General features: G+C 39.1%; 2 protein-coding genes across 2 annotated transcripts; both read left to right on the plus strand.

The window, feature by feature from the left end:
• The first annotated feature begins 1,493 nt into the window (after positions 1–1,493).
• On the plus strand, positions 1,494–4,198 carry LOC104441188 (putative cyclic nucleotide-gated ion channel 15). Its single transcript, XM_039299328.1, has 2 exons — positions 1,494–3,431; positions 3,756–4,198. Exons 1-2 carry the CDS (start codon positions 3,291–3,293, stop codon positions 4,146–4,148), a joined length of 534 nt encoding a protein of 177 aa, XP_039155262.1. The 5' UTR covers positions 1,494–3,290; the 3' UTR covers positions 4,149–4,198.
• Positions 4,199–8,124: 3,926 nt separating this feature from the next.
• Positions 8,125–9,335, plus strand: LOC104457098 (cell number regulator 2). The gene is made up of 3 exons (XM_010072039.2): positions 8,125–8,419; positions 8,667–8,876; positions 9,093–9,335. The coding sequence occupies exons 1-3, from the start codon at positions 8,182–8,184 to the stop codon at positions 9,167–9,169; spliced, it is 525 nt and encodes a 174-aa protein (XP_010070341.1). The 5' UTR covers positions 8,125–8,181; the 3' UTR covers positions 9,170–9,335.
• Positions 9,336–9,661: the final 326 nt, after the last annotated feature.

Raw genomic sequence — 9,661 nt, forward strand, 5'->3', positions numbered from 1 at the left:
TGACCCTTGCCAGAATCGAGAGAGGGCTGATGACCCTTGCCCAAATCAAGGAGAGGGTTGTGGCCCTCGCCTCTGGTTGGTGACCTACCATACTGATAGGGCGGTGGCCATATGTAGGAGTATTGGCTTTTTTTTTTTTTTTTTTTAGAAAAATATATTGAAAGTCCTAAAATTTATTATAAAAGTATAGTCAAGTTTTAAAACTTTCAAAAAGTTCAATGAAGTCATAAAATTTGTGACAAAGTATAATTGAGTCCTAAAACTTTAAAAAAATATAACGAAATCTTAAAACTTGTCAATTTGGTTCAATCAAGTATTTTTGTTGATTGCACATTTTGAAAGTTTTAGGAGTTTATTATAATGACAAGTTTAATAATTTGATTAAAATTTTTGAAATTTTTAAGACTTATTTTACTTTTGTGACAAGTTTGATTTAATTATTATTTTTCAAAGTTTTAGGACTTAATTGTATTTTGTAACAAGTTTTAGGACTTGTCACAAAAGTAAAATAAGTCCTAAAACGCACATTTTGAAAGTTTTAGGAGTTTATTATACTTTCATGACAAGTTTAATAATTTGATTAAAATTTTTGAAATTTTTAAGACTTATTTTACTTTTGTGACAAGTTTCCGATTTAATTATTATTTTTCAAAGTTTTAGGACTTAATTGTATTTTGTAACAAGTTTTAGGACTTTTGATGCACTTATCCCTTTTATATTTTTGTATGTGTGTTTTATTTATTTATTTATTTTAGTCTTTTTCTTAGTTTATCATTTTCATTAAAAAAACAAAAAAAGGAAAAATAAAGAAAAATAAAATAAAATAAAGAAAAATAGAGGATGAAAATGCCATTGACCAACTAGCGAGGTCAAGCTCTTTTTGGGACAAACATAACCACTTCAGGCCCTTATTCAAAATAAAATCCACTTTAGGTCTTTATTTGAAAAAATAATGACACTCTAAGCCCTTATGTGAAAGAAAGTTTATTTCAAGCCCTTATTTGAGAAATTGATGACATTTTAGATTCTTATTTAGAATTTTACGCTAGATTAATTGTGGGGTTGAGATAGATTGTGACACAGTGAAAAAAATCAAAATTAGAAAAAGCTTTAATTTAAGAAATTGCTATAGAGTATTCGCCACGATGCAACCACTCTTATTACAAATAATTTCAACAACTTTAGGAGAAAAAGAGGCATTTATCTATTATAGATTTAATTGTTTTTTAAGGGCGTGCATGGTTATGTTATTTTTTTCTATTTATGAACAAAAATTCTGTTTTTTTTGTTCCCAGGAACAAAAAAAGAACATAAACGTATTTATTTGCGTTTTTGTTCAAATCTATTTTTTTGTTCCCGGAATAAAATTGGAACAGAAATAAGAAACAAAAAAAAGTTGTTTTTTTGTTTCAGAAACACTTTTTGAAAGCCCAAAAAGAACAAAAACACAAAAAACTTGTTTCTTTTTTGTTTCTTGCTTTCGTGCCCTCTGTTGTTCACCTGCGCTCTCTCTGTCTCAAGTCCCTCCCTTTTCCGACGTCTCTCACAGGTTCTCTATTGTCATCCTCTCCGGCGCCTCCCAACTCGTCATTCTCTCCGGCGCCGATAGCTGCTACTCCTTCACCGGCTGAAGCTTCTGATTCGAGGTAAGTTTCATCCTTCACCGGCTGTTGCTCCTCCTTCACCGTTTGACGAGGGCTTCGGCAAGAGCCACCCCTCGCAAATCTGGGCGACGATTGCTCGGGGCTTGAGCGTGACGGCTCGCTCGAGCCAGCGCTTGCCCAGATCTGCGAGACGCTTGCTCAAGCGAGCCCTCGCGCTCGAGCCCCAAGTGAGCGTCTCGCAAACGCTCGCCCAGATCTGCGGCAACGTCTGCTCGCTTGAGTGAGTGTCGCTACTTTGCTCGCTCGAGCGAGCATTGCGAGCAGATCAGCGACGCTTATAATCGATTACCTGGTTACAATGTAAGAACTTGTGCTTGGCTAGCGAGCATGGCAAGCAAAGCAGCGACGGTTATAATCGATTACCTGGTTACAATGTAAGAACTTGTGCTTGGCTGGGATATTACATAGGAATTTTTGGTTTTATATCGAAGGTGGAACTTTGTGGGATGATACATGTTTTGGCATTCAACTACCGTAGTTTAATTAAGCATCATCTATGCTTTCCGTAACATAAGTTTCAGACACTGTTGTTTTCATTATTTATCAATTTATTTCTTCAGTATTTGCGTCTTCTTACATTCTGTAGTGACAATGCTCACCCCATAACCTCGTTGACCTTGCCATGCTCTGTTTCCATGAGTTCATGAAACTTTATTTCTGTAAATATATTTATAGGGTGTCAAGGATGAAGTAGAAAGGCGAAAGATGCATTGTCCGCATAGTATGGTCCAAATTACACAAGATTTACTTCTGTTTTTAAGCTCAAGGCAACACAAAAAACACTATACTCATATTTTAGTGAAATGACACAGGTGGTCCATCTATTTTTGCCATAAATTCTAAGCCTTCTCTTTACTTCTTTGTTTTTTGTTTTTTGTTTTTTATACCAAAATCTTTCATTTAGTTTATTGTAAGTGTCATACTTGATTGCTGGAATGCCGAGTTCAAGCAGAGCGTCGCTGCTGTGCTTGCTCGAGCGAGCCTCGCGAGCAGAGCAGCGACACTTGGCTCGCTTGAGCGAGTGTCGCTGCTCTGCTTTGCTCGCTCGAGCGAGCGTCGGTGCTGTGCTCACTTGAGCGAGCATCGCGAGCAGAGCAGTAACGCTCGGCTCGAGCATCGCTGCTCTGCTTTGCTCACTCGAGCGAGCAGAGCTGCTGTGATTGCGTCGCTGCTATGCTCATCCTCCATCACTGATGATATCAATATTGATCGACTAATCTGTGCCCACTCTTGAATAATGACCCAAAAATATTTCCAGGCGATAATTTATTCATGCATATTTCGGGCACAAGCGAAAAAGTTTCAGAGCTTCAAAAGGCCATCTTAGATTTCTGTTCAAACATGATTCTTGATTTTTATGCTAAATGTTTAATTCCATGATTTGTTTGATGTGAACAACAAAAGTAGTTGTTTCATATTTGAGCTAGTTCTTCATTTGGTGAAGATAATGATGCTCTGGAAATAAAGAGGATTCAATTTTTCTGTATCTTTTGTTTATCTTGCTTGCTCAAATGTCTTGTTACTATTTTGTGGAATCAATTTGCTTTCTACCTCCTCAAATTTTACTAAAATTGGTGGCGCTCTACTCACTTGAGCGAGCGATTCGGCGGTAAATTTCTTTGGACTATGCTGAAGAATTATGAGCTCATCCAAAATCACCATGAGAGCTATCTCTTTTTACAGAGAGGGACTATAGTTGAGAAACTTAGAAAGGAAACACTAAAGGACTGGAGCCACTTTCAAGAACTTTTTTTTCTGTGTGTGAAGGTAAGAAGCAATCTTGGAATTGCTATACTTGTGGTAAGACCTGCCATAAAAAAATTGTCTTGAATATGTTCGAGAACCGCATAACTTGCTGAGCGCAGGAAAACCGCGGTACCAAACTCAATCTGATTTGAGCTGCAACTTACCTATGTTGTCCTCAAGTGGTTCATAAAGCAAGCAACCACTTTATCAGCCTCAAGACATCCCGCAGGAAGATATTAGATGAGCAAAGAATAATGATTCTATAGTATATAATTCAAACAAGTGAGGTTTTCGTTGCAATTGATGGTTGTTTGGTCATACTTTTTTTTTTTTTGGCATATGCAGGTACATCTGTTTGATCAGATGGATGAAAGGACACTCGATGTGATTTGTGAAAGGCTCAAACCTGCCTTGTGCACTGAAGGAACGTTCTTAGTTCGTGAAGGTGACCCGGTCAATGAGATGCTCTTCATCATCCGAGGCCACCTCGACTCTTACACTATCAATGGGGGCCGCATCGGGTTCTTCAACTCGTGCCGCATCGGTCTGGGAGATTTCTCTGGTAAAGAACTACTTACATGGGCCCTGGACCCAAGCCCCAGCATTATCTTACCATCATCGATCTGCTCGGTCAAAACCCTCTTCGAAGTGGAGGCTTTTGCGCTAAGGGCAGATGACTTGAAATTTGTGGCGTCGCTCGGTCAAACATGTCGATGTGATGAAGTTGAACAACAATGAACTATATTACTTCATTATTGTGATCTATAAAGATACTCTTCTTTTTGCTAGCTCTTATTATACAAACTTTACTTACAAAATTTTCTTCCAAGTATGCACATATGACCATGTTCAGAATGTTTGTCTTCACTCACCATGAACAAAATTAAATTGATGAGCATTTCATGAGAATGAGAATTCAATACCAAGTTTACACTGTATTAAAAAAAAAAAAACACTTTTTGATAAATTTGGAATATAAATTTTTTACAGTTACCAAACGTGTTTCTGTTCTTTTTCTATTCCAGGAACAGAAATTTTGTACAGTTACCAAACGAGTTCTTTTGTTCAAAAACTATTCCCCAGAACAGAAATAATTTTTTATATTTCTATTCCCTGGAACAATTTTGAACAGAAACACAAACAAACGCACTCTAAGTATCTTACCTATTTTATTTACCGCTTTTCTTTCGGTCTTAGAATGAAGACACACGATTGGAGATACAGCATAGGATTATCCCGTTTTTCTTTGATAAGAATCAATATAATCCTTTTCTGCTACTTAGTATCAACAATAGGTCTTTACAAGTTGATTTTTTTTTTTTGGCCGATACAAATAGAGTAGTTATAAATAGACTCGCAATACGTTTATTTGTGTCAAGGGTCCTTAGCGAGCTCTACCATAGAGTTAATAGCTCGTCACATAGCTAAGCCATCTTGGACTTGAATGAAAGATCTCACTAGGAAAAAAATGGTTATTGGAAAAAAAAAACACATACACACACCCGCGCGCGCGTTTTCTTAAGGTGAAGTTTGTAGATAAAAACAATTCTATTCTATATTCCCGAGTGATGCAGCCTTGAATGTTTCGATTGTCAATTTTAGCATGGAGCAGAAATTTACACCTACGAGTATGGATTGAGGATCAATCCTAGTCCATTAGCACCAATAGTCGTATAGGTGAAAGGTGGAGAAGTAATAAGCTAGAAATCAATAATCCGAAAACTTTGTCATCTTATTTATCATACTCCTTTTTTGTCGAGACTGGAAATAAGAAAGGGTCGGAGACATCCATTTTGTATTTCGGACACATGTATCACCATCGAAGACCATCGAAGCGACAGGTTTCTTGGAAATCAAGGGGCGTGGGAGAGAAGAAACTATTATTTCGTCCTTGGAGTACAATGCCAGTGATATAACCATCTTCAAGCTCACCCCGATTTTCTATACTAAGTAAATTGAGTTTTGCACGATCACAACTTCATATTGAAAAGATTTGCCAATCTGATGTTTACAAAGAAGCTCAGAATGCCCCCCCAAAAAAAAAAAAAAAAACAACAAAGGAAGCATCAAATCACCAATTACTTTGGCTGATCTTCATGTGCAGACGCTGTTGCACGTAGGTCACCACCCTCTTGAACTCATCTGCATTGTCGATGCGGCTGCTGTGACTCAGATCGGCCTCCTTCATTCCCTGGTGGGCCTTCCACCACGCAAGCCACACCCTCAGGCTCTGCACCGCCTCCTGGAGCTCCTCACGGCTGATGGTCCCATTGCGGTCCACATCGAACGGGCGGATCCGGTCCTTGATTTCCTCCACTGTCATGTCCTAGTCCGGATGCACTCGAATACAACATAAGAAGGCCATAGTGTACAGTTCTCCTTGATTGATGATTGAATGTTAATCGCTTGGTCTTGAAGCAGAAGATGAACTTGAGATTGGCTGATGAGTTGCTGTGCACAGTTGCTCCTGGATCGATTCCATTTATTGAAGTGTGCGAGAGAATCTATCGACAGTGTCTCGTACACTGTCTTAGATATCTTCGGTGGCCATCTTGTACTCGTTTCTGATTTCTTGGGCATCTTTCTCTCTAATAGTACTGCATTAAAAATTATATAACACCCAGAATTCTATGAGTTTTCAATAGACGCGTCAGCTGAATTTGGTCTGGTGCCACAGTAGCGTATTGATTGGAATCCGCACGTTTTGAATTTTCACCATGAAGCTCTTTTGCTGGGATACCAAAAGCATGGGAAACTCATGATTCCTTTGCCACGGTTCCTCTCGTTCGCCATCCCTGAAGATGCTGCAATAGGCCTGCGTCTACAAGGGCATCATTGCCGCTGCTCGTCCCTCCTCTCCCATCAGTCCGAGCCTCATGCATCTCTCTCTCTCTCTCTCTCTCTCTCTCTCTCTCTCTCTCTCTCTCTCTCCCCCACCTAATTTCATAAGTCAAGCAAGACACCAGGTTGATTCGACTAATACTTGAAAAAATGAAATCGATTGCAGCTGATAAGATGGAGAACCTAAAGTTTGCCAGGTATGTGATCTACACAAGTTTCATCCCTTAACCATTCATCCGAGATCAGTGACCGACACCACGAACTTTCTTCTCGCTAAATAACCTGGATAAGACCAAAGATTGCATAACAGTGTTTGGACATAAGACCGTTAGCTTAAAACAAGAGTTCAAGTTAACATATGAACGGAAAATTCAAGTTGCTTCTCGCTTATTCTGTCTGTCGCAGCTTACTTCTTTCTAAATAAAAAAACGCTGCCCCCCCTTCCCCTCAAATCTATAACTACATTTGACTAAGTTTTAGTAAATCTCAAGAGATCCGCAACACGCCAATTTCCATTCGCGTGGACATAGATTAAGCTCATAAGCCAAAACGGATATGGGGTTTAGATAACTTCAACAAGACGATTACAATTCAATATGAACTGGCCAAACGGAAAAATTACGCATGTTCTCTATTTTATGTTTTGAACAGTTCTTCGCTGTTCATTTCACCATCAACGAAGTATAATTGGGCCGATATTTTTATATTTATTTCGACGGTATATTTTATTTATTTATTTATTTGCAAGGCCGTAACTTAAGCAGCAAGGCCATGAACTACGAAAAATATATTATTATGTACATTAGCTAAGCCCATTAAGTAACTGACATGTGCGGATCTCTTAACTTCTAGGTCAAAAGTTTCTGGCATGGAACCTATAAATTCTTTTCCTTTTTCCCTATTTCGAGGTAAAATGAATCCCGCGTCTTATTACGTAGGTGGCCCGCAAAATTTACTCTCTTTTTTTCCCCTTAAGTAACAAGTGTGTTTCCTAAGGCAAGTGGAAAGCAGGGGGCATGATCAGCTACAAACCTAAGCATTTATGGAGATTCAATCAAGTTTAATCTCCCGCATTGATGAACTTGTAATGGCTGTGCTTCGGCAATTAAACGAAGTTCCATATTTTAGCCTTTATACAAACCCTTTACAGGTAGCTCTGTCAGGTTGAAGAGGGTTTAGGGATCACCACTCAGAGTCAACATTAATTCTTCTAGGAAACGCATCAAGAAGAATGCCTAGAGGATGCAATGGAGATCATACCACAGCATTGTCTTTAACCCATTATTTCTCAAAGCATAATGGATACTCCATTCTATCCACACCGCAAAATTTACTGCATGTATCTAAACAACTTACTACATATATCTATGCAATATCATTACAGTCCATAGGAGTCAAAGCAGGACAAGCACAGTAGTATTTTCACCATTTTTCATGCATTTGTTTGTTGGTCTTAAACGTCGAATCCCCCCTTCATTAGAGGATTCCTAGAGGAAGAGCCTGGAGTTGTCCCTTGATTAAGCATTAAGCATACTTTTGTCATTTCCAAGACAAGATAAAAAGAGGCGGTGTTCCTAGAAATCTTCAAAACGAAGGGTCCAATGAAGGCACCAGTAGCACCGGCCTAGAACAAGCTTCCCAATATATTATTTTTTGGGAAGGTCGGAACTGCTGTATTGGTATTTTCAAATAATTCACCAACAAATAAGAGTTTTCATACGGAAAAATTAAGGAATTTGAGATGATACCTTGAAGTAATAAATCAAAAAGAAGTTCACACACGTACACATGTTCTGTTCACATCTGAGTCTAAAAAACAAATCCATGAAAACTAGTACATTTTCGTTGTGGCATGTACTAGGCAGGACACATCTTCATTAATTACCATCTTAATCCTCTCACGAGCCAATACACAGATCTCGCACAGACGATGTATCCTTCAACTTATGATGGTGGTGCAAAATATGCCAGCCATGGGTTTCCAGGTCCAATGAACATCTCCTCCTGCCCACCTCCGTACGGCACAACTGCCGCTCGTGGGACGGCCGCGCAGTGGTCGACAGGCCTTTGCCACTGCTGCGATGACCCTGCTAATTGCCTGATTACCGCCTTCTGCCCTTGCGTGACGTTCGGACAAATTGCCGAGATTGTGAGCAGGGGTTCCGTTTGTAAGTTTCCTTAAGCATGTACGATCGTTTGTGATCATGACAGTTTGTTTTCCAAGTTAGTTTTGCCTGTTAAAGGGCATTGGATGTCATCTGTGGATTGTTTTTGGGTCTTATGTGTGTGGTCATGATTGTTCATTTATCTGGATCTGGAGGAATAACTATGTTCCATAAGCATCAGGTTATTTTTGCCTACCTTATGTTTATGATGATTAAAAATGGTTTGATTATTTTGCTCTTCGGGGCACAGCTTGTGCAGCGAGTGGGTTCGCGTACGCAGTGTTGGCTCTGACGGGCTTGCCGTGCCTGTATTCATGCTTTTACCGGTCAAGAATGAGAGGGCAGTATGTCTTGGAGGAGGCACCCGTCGCCGATTGCTTGGTTCACTTCTGCTGTGAGCCCTGTTCGCTTTGCCAAGAGTATCGAGAGCTCAAGAATCGTGGTTTCGACATGGGCATCGGTAATTCAAAGATCTTCATCTTCTTCAACTTTTTCATCTTGAGATGTTTTTTCCAATGATCTTTTGCATTTGCTTTCTCGATCACTTTCTAGACCAATTTGTTATTTTGATTCCCAGATATAGCATGTGTCTTCCCTATTATTTCCTTGCCCTATCCATTGTGATGTATTATCTATCCTGATTGATGCGCTGCTTTATTTGATTTTGAATGTGAAGGTTGGGAAGCAAACATGGACCGGCAGCAAAGGGGGATGGTAAATGCTCCCACTGTTATCGTAGGCATGGATCGGTGAAGCTGAGAACCAAGAAGGAGGTGCACAGGGAAAACGACTCTGGCGTTTTGCCACTTCTTCCTCTTGCCTTTTCTTTCAGATTATCCGTGTATTGATGTCTATTTCTGAAACCAATATCAGTACCATGTTCCATCTAGATATGTGTTAAGCTATTTCGTCAATGAAATTATCTATGTTTTAGTTATTTTTTTATGGATTGAGATTCTCTCAAGAAAAGATAAATTGACAGCTTTTATTTTATTTTATTTTTGGTCAGAAATTGACAGCTTTCATTTAATTTCTTTAAAATAGTCACACATAAACACATTCAATCAAAATTTATATGTGCCTTACCAATTTTTCCCCTCGTTTCCATTTTCTTTTCTCTTATTCCTTATTCAACCTTTTACCACAAAATGTATCTGACCCGCACTACTTAGAGTTAAACCACTAGCAACCGCACCCTTTAAACATCGCCACTGACGACCATTTACCAGAGGCCTCGCCGCCACC

This window comes from Eucalyptus grandis, chromosome 8 (genome assembly GCF_016545825.1).
Source record: "Eucalyptus grandis isolate ANBG69807.140 chromosome 8, ASM1654582v1, whole genome shotgun sequence".
NCBI lineage: Eukaryota > Viridiplantae > Streptophyta > Magnoliopsida > Myrtales > Myrtaceae > Eucalyptus > Eucalyptus grandis.

Excerpts from the sequence above, each read along its gene's own strand:
- LOC104441188 (XM_039299328.1), top strand. The coding sequence starts at position 3,291 with ATGCTGAAGAATTATGAGCTCATCCAAAATCACCATGAGAGCTATCTC. Across the intron at positions 3,432-3,755 it reads TTTTTTTTCTGTGTGTGAAG|GTACATCTGTTTGATCAGAT; the intron begins GTAAGAAGCAAT and ends TGGCATATGCAG.
- LOC104457098 (XM_010072039.2), top strand. The coding sequence starts at position 8,182 with ATGTATCCTTCAACTTATGATGGTGGTGCAAAATATGCCAGCCATGGG. Across the intron at positions 8,420-8,666 it reads TGTGAGCAGGGGTTCCGTTT|CTTGTGCAGCGAGTGGGTTC; the intron begins GTAAGTTTCCTT and ends TTCGGGGCACAG. Across the intron at positions 8,877-9,092 it reads TGGTTTCGACATGGGCATCG|GTTGGGAAGCAAACATGGAC; the intron begins GTAATTCAAAGA and ends TTGAATGTGAAG.